The 13,842-nt window shown below is 35.4% G+C and overlaps 3 protein-coding genes across 4 annotated transcripts in view; all 3 read left to right on the top strand.

The window, feature by feature from the left end:
• LOC121883420 (cytoplasmic phosphatidylinositol transfer protein 1-like) overlaps positions 1–13,842 on the top strand; it is a 51,338-nt gene that overhangs the window by 12,906 nt on the left and 24,590 nt on the right. The gene's annotated exons all lie outside the window — the stretch shown is intronic.
• LOC121883421 (H-2 class II histocompatibility antigen, A-Q alpha chain-like) lies at positions 731–4,500 on the top strand. The gene is made up of 4 exons (XM_042391669.1): positions 731–1,066; positions 1,930–2,175; positions 2,271–2,552; positions 2,686–4,500. The coding sequence occupies exons 1-4, from the start codon at positions 901–903 to the stop codon at positions 2,820–2,822; spliced, it is 831 nt and encodes a 276-aa protein (XP_042247603.1). The 5' UTR covers positions 731–900; the 3' UTR covers positions 2,823–4,500.
• On the top strand, positions 4,945–6,036 carry LOC121883422 (rano class II histocompatibility antigen, A beta chain-like). Its single transcript, XM_042391670.1, has 4 exons — positions 4,945–5,053; positions 5,227–5,523; positions 5,612–5,746; positions 5,870–6,036. Exons 2-4 carry the CDS (start codon positions 5,298–5,300, stop codon positions 5,962–5,964), a joined length of 456 nt encoding a protein of 151 aa, XP_042247604.1. The 5' UTR covers positions 4,945–5,053; positions 5,227–5,297; the 3' UTR covers positions 5,965–6,036.

Below are 13,842 nucleotides of genomic sequence, written 5' to 3'. Positions count from 1 at the left end.
TTCTGAGGCCCAATTAGCCATATGTTGGTGTTTCAATTAGTCCTATATGGTCCAATTTGAAAGAGGGCTGCATGACCTCGGCTAAAATAATCAAAATTACCTGTCGTGATTATTCTCTTATATTTGGGAAAAAAATAGTTGAATTTTTTTTTAAGATCACTTTTAATACACATACAAGTTTAAATGTGTAAATCTTTGAATAAAAATTGTGTGTTGTTAATAAAACTAACTACAAGAACACTACATAGTAATAACACATCGTCATCTGATTAATTCTGTAAAAATTGAAAAAATTAGAATACAAAGATCAAACATATGTTTTCTAAATTGTAATGGATTGAATAAGTATGTGTAATGATACAATTAAGTACAATTTTGGATTATTGATATATTTTTAAGAGTATAAAAAAATAAAAACAGACAAACAGGGAAATATACAAACATGTAAATATATGAAATCTGATCTTGACTGGGATTTCCCCAGTTCTAAAAGAAGAAACTGCTCTAACTTATCAACCTAACGTGCAAGGAGATTGTGAAAATATGAGGATACGAATAGAGGTCAGAGCATAAGGAAGAAAACAAACACAGTTTCACGTTTTATCATACAATAACTTTTTGTTACACAGTTGGGGAACTTCTGCATTGTACAGTGGTAGTTGTGGCAACTGTAATCTTGATTTGTTAAGTGAGTTAAGTGATCCCAACTATCCACCGTAATGGGATTTATTATCATTGAGCTGAATATATATAAAAATCAAGAAGTTTTAATTGGGATGTGTTCATTGTCATCAGTTAAAGTGGTTCAACAGGCCTTACTAGACTCTCCTCCCCCAACTTCCCTTTTTCCTTGTTGCCTTTTTTTTTTTTGCCTATCAACATTTACACAATTTTATTGGTATGAGGAAGGTAGCATCTAACACAGCCAACCTCAAGAAGTCTCGTCTTTGTTTAAAGTCGATAACCACAGACAACAAGAGAGATACGGCAAGCAAGTACGGACTGAAAGATATGTACTTCAAAACTGTACTTGTTTTCATGGGAGCTGTTGGCATCTATGCACAACGTAAGTAAGGCTATTTCCCTATTACTGTTCCTTTTGCATTGAAAGATCATTATATTCAAAGGCTACCGTTGAGGACCAGGGTCCAGGTATCATCGGATAATTCATAATTCATTTGTAATTCAAAAACCAAAAAATGGTAAATCTGTTATTTGTTTCAAAACAAAAAAACGTTTTTGGTGTCAGAATCACCAAAAACGCACGCGGCTGTCGCTGGCGTCTTCACCATAGTAACGGTCGCTGAGGATCATGGGTAGGCTACTGTAGCCGCTTCCGCCATTGTACAAAACTGACAAAGCTATAAATATAAAATACTTGATTTCTAAACCAAAATTGCACGGTCTTTTGAATTTGGTTTTCTGGATTTTCGTTGGGAAACAAAAAAGCAATAGATCACGTGATTTCGTTTTTCGTTTTTGGTTTAAAATGAAAAAAAGAGAAAATCACGTGACTTCCGTTTTTGGTTTCAAACGCAAAAATGAATTGGCTTGATGTCCGCAGACCTGTTTGATATTCAATCCAAAAAGGAATAACGATAAAACGAATCGGCAAAAACCAAAAACGGGCCGGGTTTGATTGGTTTTTCGTTATTTGATTCTGATACCAAAAACGTTTTTTTGTTTTTTGTTTTGAAACAAATAACAAATTTACCATTTTTTGGTTTTTGAATTACAAATGAATTGGGTATTATCCGATGATACCTGGACCTGTTGGTTTTAGTTGATGTTAAGCTAGGTGGCACAAGAAATGAAAATAAAAGAAACTTTTAACCAAAATGACTAATTTACAAATTCCCCTGTAGTAAAGTATATAACAGTATAAACTGTTGTTGGTGGATTTATATATGGATTGTTACATTTTCCCAGGAATTCATGAACTTTGTCACGCCCATGGATGCTTTGACTCAAGTAATACTCAACTGTGTCTGACACTGGACGGTGAGGAAGTCTACCATGCAGACTTTAAGAGAGGGGTATTGCATTGGGAGAGCAAAATCCCAACAACTTTCCATGTTCCGTACGCCTACAAATATGCAGTATATTACCAATCTATATGCAGACGTGACATGTACAAATGGAAACAAGACAAGTCAGCTACAACAAAGACTAAACGTAAGTGATATTCAACATGTTGATTTTAGGTTCACTATCTACTGTACTTTTTACAAAGATACATTAACTGGATTATGTATTAATTTAACCCTCAGAAGCACCAGAGGCCATCATTTACCCAAAAGATGAAGTGATAAAGGATGAGGAGAATACTCTCATCTGCTTCATCAACCATTTCTTCCCTCCCACCATCAACATAAAGTGGACCAAGAATGATATAGAAGTAACAGTCAAAGACCTTTTTATCAAAAGCATACCAAATCCTGATGGGACGTTTCATGTTTTTTCCACCTTGGACTTTGTCCCAGATGAAGGAGACATCTACGGCTGCACTGTGGAACACAAGGCACTGGAGGAACCTCAGACCAAGTTTTGGGGTGAGAACAAAGAAGTTTCTTGTTAGTATCTTAATATTTTCTTTACTGGTCTGATATATAAATATAGGAGTCAATCAATTCTGATATCAATTGAGGTTGACAGTAAGAGCCTGTTTTCTCTTGTCCTTCACAGAGGTTGAGATAAATGAGACGACTATTGGTCCAGCTGTCTTCTGTGGACTTGGCCTGAGTCTTGGACTTCTTGGGTTTGCTGCAGGAACATTCTTTTTTGTTAAAGGAAAACATTATCAGAGTATCCTAGTGGGCTAGTGCTTAAAGCATTCCATGATCAAAATGTCCCTGGTTTGTTTCCAGCCAGGTCCTTTGTTGCATGTCATTCTCCTTTCTCGGTTCTATTGTGTCCTGTCACTTCTCAGCTGTCCACTATCAATTAAAGGGGAAAAAACCCAACCTTTTTTTGAATAACCACCTTATAATGAAGATCAACAATTTCTCATCCACATCAACTAGCATATCCTATAAAGTCCTACAAGACCCCTATTCTTATATTCTTGAGTCTACAGAATATACAGTATTAACTTATCTTGATCAAATCATTAAAAGCTAATTCTTAATTACTTTTTGATTACATTCACAGTGATCATTTAATTGCCTTGATTTTATGCCACAGTTTGACTGCTATTAATTATAGACTATAGCTAGAGAGATTTGCATTAATGAGTATGTTTTAGAAAAAATCTAATCCGTAACACCAACAAGCAGGCATGGAAAAGTATAACGTGACTTTGGTTGTTTCTTACATGTCCAACAAGTCCAGTGTGTTGGAGTATCTCAGGGCGCTTTCACACCTGTAGTTTGGTTTATTTGGTCCAGACCAACGGAAAAAAGAATACATTGTTGTCTTTTAGTTGTGGGCCAGTTTGTGTTCACACTGACCCTTTACAATATAATGTAAACATTAATTTATACATTGATTGGACAGTTTTGGCGACTGACATCCTGCATCATCAGCACTACATGGACTGATGAGGGGAAATCAAATTCTTTCGATTTTTCCAATTCCAGCACTCTAGCACTTAAACTCTTCTTACATGTATATATATGTTCTCTGGGGTCATGAAGAGCTCATGAGGAAATAATTTATGACCATCATCAGTTAGACCATCATTAGATTGTAAACTGACTGCATATTATGAATAATGACAAACAGGGAAAGACAGGACGAAAAAGAGTTATCTTTTACAGCAATATTTCAGGGGGATTAATGTGGGATAGACTTAATGAACTGCCAGAATACAGCACCAGTCGAAAGTGAATGGAAGGTGTGTCCAGGGACAATGTCTCGCACCCCTGGGTTTTATGAAAAAAAAAATCACAATAAAGTCATCCCAACTATCCACTGTAATGGACTTTATTTTCACTGAACTGAATAGACATGCAATTCAAGGAGTTTTAATTGGTACGTGTTCATTGTTATCTTTATGGTGCCTTACTCATATAAAATGGTTCAACAAGCCTTACTGACTCTTCTCCTTGTCTTTTTTGCCTTGCCTAACAACATTTACATGACTTTATAGATATGAGGAAGGTAGCAGCTAACACAGCCAATGAAAATAATGAACATACAGGGGGAGTTTTAACTCAGCATATGGTGGGTGTATCCTCTGACTTTGTTGACATACCAGTGTACCATTAACTACTTCCGTGTATCTGTGAACACATAAATGCTCCGCATCAGAGAAACTATGTTGGTGTAGTTTCCTTCTCATGTTAGAACATGTACATTCATAATTTTCTTTTTTGTGTGGGTTTCTCTCTTTTCTGTCCAGGTAAGTTGCATCACTCTTCTACTTAAATGCATCAGTGAAATGTCAGGTTGTAGTGATTATTATAGTAGTTAATATGACATAATACGTTTCTCTCCTATGTTACAGTTTTCCCAGATGAAGATTATTTACAGTACAGAGGATGTTGTAAATTCAAGGGTCCGGACATAAAAGATATAGAGTTTATTCTTACAAATTACTTTAACAAGAAATTAATGATGCAGTATAACAGCACAACAGGCAACTGGACAGGATTCACAGCTGATTCAATTGAAGAGGCAAAACACAAGAACAGTGATCCCCATGATGCAATACAGAGAGCCTTGGAAAAGAACATACTGTGTACAAACAATGTAGACTTTGTCCATCACATAGGTAAGAGCATTTTTTCTTCAGATTACTTTAACTCTTATGTGCTAAATGGATTTTGATGTGTTGTGGATATGTATATTACAATTGGGAATTTTAAGTATAACTCACAATACCTTGATACTACCATGATATTTTGCCCATGAATACTATTGTATAACATTACAGATTATTGTGAAATATGTATTATTTCACAGCATAATTATCTGTGACACATGCTGTAACAATGGGCCTCATGCAACAACAAGTTGGATTTTAAGTTGGATTCAACAAACTCGCTTAACTGCCTGAACTTATTGTAAATCACTTGTTTCAGCCTATTGAATGCCACCTGTTCATGCGTAGGTGCGTGTTCATGAGATGTGGTGATTAGCATAATCCACACCCCTAAATTGCCAGACAAGGCTCTGTTGTTCTGTTACATTGACTGGCTGTTGCTGAAAGAATAAATATCCAAAATATCGACAGGGCTTGATATAATTAAAATCTTAAGGTGAAGAATATTTTTTTTCTTTCAGATAGTGCTGTTATAAGCGGACCAAAGATCAAGCTGAATTCGGTGAAGCAGCCTAGTGATAAACACCATTCAATGCTTGTGTGCAGTGCCTATGACTTTTATCCAAAACAAATCCGATTGACGTGGTTGCGGGACGGGCAGGAAGTGACCTCAGCTGTTAGTTTTTCTGAAGTGATGCCTGATGGAGATTTTTACTACCAGATTCATTCCTACCTGGAGTATACCCCGACACGAGGAGAAAAAATTACCTGCATGGTCGAACACTTCAGCCTCTCTGAACCAATGCTTCAGGTCTGGGGTAAGTGTGCCACTATGATGCAAATTGTACTTAAGGTAAGAAAATGTAAGATGTTCAAATAAAAACATCTTTTTCTCTCTTATTTTAGACCCCTCCCTTCCTGTATCACAACAAATTCAAATAATTCTGGGAGTGTGCGGTCTGATGCTTGGTTTTGCCTTTATTACCTCTGGATTCATCTACTACAAGAAAAAGTTTGCTGCATACATCACTTTCTGCCAAGGTGAAGACATTGAGAGAAAAATAATAGTTTTAAAGTCAATTGACTGCAATATTGATGGCCTTTGCTATCATTTTGTACATTTGCCATGGTGATAAATAATTGTTCTTATCCTCATTTTGATAGGGCAAATATTGATTGATGTGGCAGACCTCCCCGAAGCTGGAGCATCTCAGCAGTCTGAACATACACCAGAATTGTTGGTATCCATGACGATCTGAATATGACGCTCTAAAAAATGATAATGGACCGTCACAATTCTCTGTATCTCAAGTTTTAGTTCAGTCATTCTAGTCATAATTTGACTAGATGCCTTACTACTATAATAGATAGTACACAGATATGATAGCAGCTGCAATACCTTAAATTGAATAACATATATAGTATTGCATGTGTAAAGGCTGGGGTGGTGGTTTTATTTCTGCTTGCATTGTAATGGTGTCCACTAACCACTGAAAACAGCTAGCAACAGCATTAGCAATAACATGTAAGGAAGTAGTAGTTAAAATCAAAGGCTCTTTTAAAATGAATGTGTCATTGAGAGATCAGATCTGGTTGGTGCTAATGACTTGATGTTTCTGTGTGTATCTACATGAACTTCATTTCATTGTAGTTTTGCTTGGTAATGTTTGATCTGGCCAATGTCCTGTTATTAGGCCATCCTAAACTTAAATATTTTGGGGAAATACGCTTATTTGCTTTCTTGCAGAGAGTTGGATGAAAAGATTAATACAACTTACAGGAAAAATCAAGGTACTGCCAGCAGCCATCTAACTTAACTTAGCACAAGGTTTGAGGAGCAGGCTGTAAGACTGTAAGGTCACTGGTTCCATTCCTGGACCGGCAGGATAAGCAGGAAACATGTGAAAGCAGTGCTTGCCCCTCCCCTCATTATCACCACTGAAGTGCTCTTGAGAAAAGCCCACTGCTCCAGTAGATCTGCTCAGTGGCCAGCAGGTCAGACTGTGGTTGTACTGGGCAACTTTCAGGTGTGAATGTGGTTAGGTCATACAACAAAAGAAAGTTGGGCTCTCAGTGAAACTTCCTAATAAATAAAGGTTTAATAAAAGCGTATTTCTCAAAATGTCAAACTTTTCCATTAAAGCATAATGGTGGTTGGTCAGATCAGTTGTATACATATTAAACTTAAGCTGCCTATATTCATTGCTGTGTGTCAACTTTTTCACTGTATGAACAAAATAAAGCAAGTTTTTGCATTGAATGAAATCTTTAAATCTTTATTTACAAGATATTGTTTCACACTAACATAAACCTTTGTCCAGTACATTCTTTTCAGATATGAATTAAACTGAATAACTTGCACAACTTTAATTTACTTAACTTTGATTGAACACTATTGTTGGCCCTTTAAGCCCTGATCAACTGCAAGGTCTCATTTTCAATTCTTAGACCCTGGCTTCTCACTTTGCAAATGGCAACTTAAATGATGAATTGTGCTGCAGCTGTTAAAGGAAATATGTACATTATATGTAATATATATATTCGCACATCCGCATATGTTGTAACTGAGTATATTGTTGTGTTGTGTTAAATTGTATGTTTCTTGTTTTACAACCCCGGTGAGTGAAATATGTAAAGTCACGTTCATAAAGTTTAACTTAGGCTACATGATAACAGTTACATGATAAACACAATTATTCACACCATCTCGAGGAACAAAAAAACTGCCTTGATGTACACAAAGAAAAAAATAAAAATCTTAAAATAATCAGTGTCTCACCAGAGGTAGATAGAGATATAATAGAAATGTACTTAACAACAACAGCAGTATTAATAATAATTTTTCATCATAATAATTTCCTTCTTATTATGCAGCTCATTCTAACTGAATCCTGATTCATCTGTACAGCTTTAATCAAGCAGATATATTTTTTGTTAAATAGGTTAAGTTAGAAACACAATGTTCTCATGATATGTTAATTAAAGCAATGAAATTAAGTTCTGTATGATTTCTTTATTTACCAATATATCAAAACAAACAGACACAGTTTTCAAGATGGAAACTGCTGTGTTTATTTAGCCTGTTGAATAAATGAACTGTGGTTTGAAAGTATGAGAATGCGAAAATATATTTAAGAAGGAGGAAAAAGGAAACATAAAGCTGGAAATCAACCCAAAAGTAACTTTACCCTATTTTTAACCATTTTGAGTACTAGTAGTTGTGGTGTCTTTGAATGTTTTCATTGCATTAATTAAATGTATTGTCAACATTTTTACAGTAAAAGCTTATTTTTATATTTCTGCCCAATTACAAACAGATACAGGTATGTAGGTTGGTAGGATGTATGAGGAAGCTCTGACTGAACTAGAACTAGAATCAAATCACAGAGAACCACGGCAGCACACTAACAAACACATACTGCAGCTACCATGTACTTTAAAATAATACTTATTATCACAGGAATAATTTGCACCTGTGCACAAAGTAAGTATAGTTTTGTTTGTGTTAATTTTTTTTTTGTTCCATTGCAGTTGTTAAGCTAATATCAAACTTTAACTTAAATCTTTTCACCGTTTTATCAAAAGATTGTAATACTGGAAGACTGTTGTTTTGTTTTGGTTGGTGTAAGAGTGAGCTGGATTATAAATCTGAAACACCGTAACTTGAAAACACCCTTTAAGAATGAGGGGAAATTTTGTTTGTAAATCTTAGCATGACTAAATTAGTAATGTATATAATAGTAATATAGACAGTTGTAACTGGATTGATGTATGGATTGTTACTTTTCTTAGGAAGTCATAAACTTTGTCACAGTTATGGATGCTTTGACTCAAGTGATACTCAAGTCTGTTTGACACTGGATGGTGACGAAGTCTACTATGCAGACTTCAAGAAAGGAGATCTCGTTTGGGACAGCAGAATCCCTCTTGCTTTCCATGTTTCCCATGCTTACGAATATGCAGTATACTACAGAAACGATTGTAAAGCATGTTTAAAAACATGGACATCTGACACATCGGCTATATCAAAGAACAGAGGTATGTAACATTGACAACTCAAAAGGAAGATCACATTTTATTTAGTTTTGACAATCAACTGCTCTTTAAAAAAGTACTGTATGTAAAAGATAATGTGTTAATTAAACCCTCAGAGGCACCAGAAATCATCATCTACTCCAGAGATGAAGTGATAAAGGACGAAGACAATACTCTCATCTGCTTCATCAACCATTTCTTCCCTCCGGCCATCAACATAAAATGGACCAAGAATGATATAGAATTAACAGTGGAAGATCCTTTTATCAAATGCATACCCAATCCTGATGGGACGTTTCATGTTTTGTCCACCTTGGACTTTGTCCCAGATGAAGGAGACATCTACGGCTGCACTGTGGAACACGAGGCACTGGAGGAACCTCAGACCAAGTTTTGGGGTGAGAACAAAAAGCCCAATGTTAATTTTCAAAATACTTTTTTTTTTTTAAATTTTAAGATTGAGAGTATTTAGTAGAGATTGACTGTGAAAACCTCTTGTAAAAGATTTAATTCATGTTTTCTCCTCTCCTCCACAGAGGTTGAAGCAAGAGAGACCAGCATTGGTCCTGTTGTCTACTTTGGATTTTCCTTGAGTTTTGCACTTCTTGGAGTTGCTACAGGGACTTTTTTTTTTGTCAAAGGAAAACAGTCTGAACCAAACTGACTTGCACACCTGCAATTTACATTCTCAAATTAAGCAATGGAAACATTACTTTTTATTACATTTACTTTTTTTTCTTTTTTACATACTACATATGACTTACAGTACATTAGACTAAGATAAGACATGCAATCACTAAAACTTTAAACATCTATGTTATCACATTTTTCATATTATGGCATACTTAAGGGTTAAGGGTTTGTTTGTATATTCTGTTACGCTGCTTGATATGAAATAGAAGAAGAAATATGTAGATTTCAGATTAATACTAACCATAATAATTCAGCTTTACCTGCAATTCTTAAAACTTGACCAGGTTTTATCATATTGGTCAATTGTGTAATTGATATGGTTTTATGCCAGAACGTTTACAATAAAAACATCTGACTGTCAGTGGATCAAACTGTATTTATTTTGCATGTGGTGTGTTTGTGTTTGCATTATTGATTTCCTTCATAAATCAATTAAACCTGACTTTTAAACATCACCCACAACTGCAGTCCTGTTACAGCTGGGAGTTAACTTTTGACACAGCAAAAGGGCGGTCCCAGTCTTCGTTCAGTGCACCAGCATTAATTTCCTTGCACCAGTACACTAATTAATGCTGTGTGGTGAAGACGCTTTTGTTGGTTATTATTCATGTTAAAAAATGCACATTCATAAATTGCTTTTTTGCGTGCTTTTCTCTCTTCTCAGTCTGGGTAAGTGACATCAATTTTCTTTTTGAAAGAATCAGTGAAGTGTCAAGTTTTAGTTGTTATTGTACTCATTAATTGGCATTTTCTTTTTTTCTTCTTTTATTACAGTTTTTTCAGATGATTTTTTTTTGCAATATTCTGCATGTTGTAGTTTCAAAGGTCCAGGCTTGGAAGAGATAGAGTATAACCTTGTGAATCGTTTCAACAAAAAAGTATTGATAGAGTACAACAGCACAAGAGGAAATTGGAAAGGGTACACAGAATTTGCAATTTCAGTGGCAAAAACTTGGAATGCAGATCCCGCAAATGCAATAAGAAGAGTATTTGAGAAGGAGCTGCTCTGCACAGACAACATAAACTTTGTCAAACAAACAAATGGTAAGTATTTCCTCACTTCATTATTCTACATCAAAAGTACAAAGAAAGCAGTTTGTTGTGCACATATATATTTCAGATTGGAATGACATTTTATAACAAGATAATTATGTGAAACATCGTGTTAACTTTAACAAAAGAAGAAAAACTCAGAGAGGTCAAATATATTTTCTAAATGTGATAAATCATAAACACACTATAGAATATTTTAATGTCATTGGAAGAAGTGGTGTCAATTTTTATACAGTGTCAAGCATTTGATATGAAACAGTGTAGAACAATGAGCAGAGTCTGCTTCTCTTAAATATACAATCAGTCTTCTTTCTTTAAAAAATCAATTTGTTTAGCACCACACCAGCAGTCATCAGGTGATGATGCTGTTAAGTCAAAATAGTGATATGTGTAACACAAAGCAATCAATTTATTGCCTGCAAATTTATCATTTAAAGAATTGTAATTGGCATCGGTTTATTTATTTCACAAGAGAGCAACTTACAAGATATGTTGCCATATAATTTTTTTGTTCCATTTTTTTTTAATGAAAGTATAAAACATCAAATTGTTTTTTTTTTTCAGGAAATCTTACAACTATCCCCACCGTCAAGCTTAATTCAGTGAAACACCCTCCAATGCTTGTCTGCAGTGCCTATAAGTTTTATCCGAGACAAATCCAATTGACGTGGTTGCGGAACGGGCAGGAAGTGACCTCAGCCGTCAGTTTTTCTGAAGCGATGTCAGATGGGGATTGGTACTACCAGATTCATTCCTACCTGAAGTACACCCCGAATCCAGGAGAAAAAATTACCTGCATGGTCGAACATCTCAGTCTGTCTGAACCAATGCTTCAGGTCTGGGGTAAGAATATACATAACTATAACTGATGCAACTGTATGTAAGGTCAGAAAATGTAAATGAAAGCATCTTTTTCTCTTTTTTATTATTTTAGACCCCTCTCTTCCTGCATCAGAACACATTAAAATAATTGTGGGAACATTTTTGCTGATACTTGGTTTTGTCCTCATGAGCACTGGATTCATCTATTATAAGAAAAAGTCTGTAGCACACCTCACTTGCTGTCAAGGTAATAAGATGTTTTATGGTATTATTAGTTGTCACCTTGTTATATATTTGCCACTGCAATAAATACTTGTTCTTATATTCATTTTTAACAGGAAGAGTGTTGATTCCTGTGGAAGATGTCCTTGCAGCTGGACCAACATCACAGCTGTTAGAGCATACCAACCATGATGGTCTGAATATGATGCTCTGAAAAATGATGGTGGACAGTTCAGGCTCAAGTCACTATTGGTTGATGGCTGGGGTGGTGTGTGATGTGTTTCAGCTGATGCCTGAAGGCCACTGGCCAGTGAACAGCAGTTAGTAGAAATATATTGCCTGTTAGCGGCAGCAAGAACTTAAATTGTATAACAGAGTATGTGGAAAGGCTTGGGTGGTGGGTGGTGTAATCTCAGTTTGCATCGCAGTCTGGCAACCAGACTGTGAAAGGACCTGGCAACAACATTAGTAATGGTTGGAGATAGATGTTTACATTGACCAATCTGTTATTTGAATGGTTGTATTGTTGATACTCAGGGAAACTGGGGGCTCCAATGACCTGATTTTTCTGCCTAAGCATATGCTATGAGCTTCATGTCAGAGTAGTTTTCCACATCTTTTTTTTCTCCCACATGACCCCTGGAGGGCTCTGTAAATGTGTATTTTTCGAATGCTTACAAATAAATCATCAAGGGTTCAGAGTCTAATAGCTTGTGCTGTAGTTATACTCGTATATCTTAGATAGAATCCTTCATTTATCAATTGCTTTGAGTCACAGAGGCTGGTGGAACAGCAGCTAGCCCAGACTTGATGTCAGGACTTTGGCTAGCTACGATCCAAACGCTATGGAGGTTGATTGTATTTATCCATGTAAACATTCAATAATGTAACTGAAATACATTCATGTCAGCTTTTTCATCTGTATGAATACTATCATAAATTAAAGCATTAAATGAAATCTCTTTGTGTAAATGAATTCCTTTTAAAATGACCTGGTGTCTGATGATATGATGATTTTTTGTAACATAGATGTAGGAATGGCGATATCGATCCACCACTTTGGTCCAGACTGAAATATTTCAATAGCCACTAGACAGATTGTAGGGCTGGACAATATATGGATATTATATTGATATTGTGATATAAGACTAGATATCATCTTAGATTTTGGATATCGTAATATCGTGATATGGCATAAGTGTTGTCTTTCCCTGGTATCAAAGACTGCATTACTGTAAAGTCATGTGATTTTCTGAACTTACCAGACTGTTCTAGTTCCTCTATTATTTGCCTGTAACCATGTAGTCATTACATCCACATTACTGATGATTATTTATAAAAATCTCATTGTGTAAATATTTTGTGAAAGTAACAATAGTCATCCCTACAATATTGTCGCAATATCAATATTGAGTTATTTGGTCAAAAATATTGTTATATTTGATTTTGTCCATATCACCCAGCCCTAATAGATTGTCATGAAATTTGGTACAGAAAACCTTATGATGCCCAGAGAAGGAATCCCAATGATAGTTGATCCCCTGACTTTACCCCTAGCACCACCAGCAGGTTAAAACTACATATTGTATTTAAGTTGATTGCAGCTGTGTGTATATCTTATCCTAAGTTCTTACTTATCCAGTGACATATGTCAACATCTACCTGATGGACTGGCACCAAATTTCTGTATTTAAAATATCCACATTTGTGACAAAATTTACTTTTGAAGAAAATGAATAAGTGATGAGACTGAGAAAGATAGTCCTGCTTAATTAAGACTTGTTTTTATTTTAAATATATCAATCAATTAATATTTTCATAATAAAGAAAAGTTCAACTGAAAGACCCAAACAAAGGATAGGTAGTAAAATGATGCGGAAGTTTTTGGGGACACAGCTGTTTGATTGAAAAGATAGCGAGTATGTGTATTTCCTCATTGTTTTGTACAAAACAATGAGGTGTTTTATTTTCTTGAGGGATGTTTATGAGAGAAAATAATGTACCTTGGTACAGTTATTGTTACCCAATATAAATCCCTGGTTGGTATCATTACAGTACAGTACCTTCTTTGTCTAAGCATAACTGCATGGTGTAATGCAGTAATACAGTGAGGATGTTTGTTTATATATCTTCACTTCTGCTACACTGATGATTGCGGTTTTGATTCTTACCACACTTCACAGCTCCGGCTGGTGAGTTTCTTTTATCCCACACTTTCTCAGCTCATCCCTGACCCTGTTTTTCTCAAGAACAGAAAATCCTTATATCTGTTAATTTATTAGCTTCACAACCATCTTTTGTTTTCTTCTCCA

This window comes from Thunnus maccoyii, chromosome 18 (genome assembly GCF_910596095.1).
Source record: "Thunnus maccoyii chromosome 18, fThuMac1.1, whole genome shotgun sequence".
In the NCBI taxonomy this organism is placed as follows: domain Eukaryota; kingdom Metazoa; phylum Chordata; class Actinopteri; order Scombriformes; family Scombridae; genus Thunnus; species Thunnus maccoyii.
The sequence above is the reverse complement of the archived record's forward strand: the minus strand, read 5'-3'. Positions and strand labels throughout refer to the sequence as shown.

Bases quoted from the DNA above. Each gene is read 5' to 3' on its own strand.
- LOC121883421 (XM_042391669.1), top strand. From the start codon at position 901: ATGAGGAAGGTAGCATCTAACACAGCCAACCTCAAGAAGTCTCGTCTT. The intron at 1,067-1,929 runs GTAAGTAAGGCT...ACATTTTCCCAG, and splicing joins TGTTGGCATCTATGCACAAC to GAATTCATGAACTTTGTCAC. The intron at 2,553-2,685 runs GTGAGAACAAAG...TGTCCTTCACAG, and splicing joins ACCTCAGACCAAGTTTTGGG to AGGTTGAGATAAATGAGACG.
- LOC121883422 (XM_042391670.1), top strand. From the start codon at position 5,298: ATGCTTGTGTGCAGTGCCTATGACTTTTATCCAAAACAAATCCGATTG. The intron at 5,524-5,611 runs GTAAGTGTGCCA...CTCTTATTTTAG, and splicing joins ACCAATGCTTCAGGTCTGGG to ACCCCTCCCTTCCTGTATCA. The intron at 5,747-5,869 runs GTGAAGACATTG...TCATTTTGATAG, and splicing joins ATACATCACTTTCTGCCAAG to GGCAAATATTGATTGATGTG.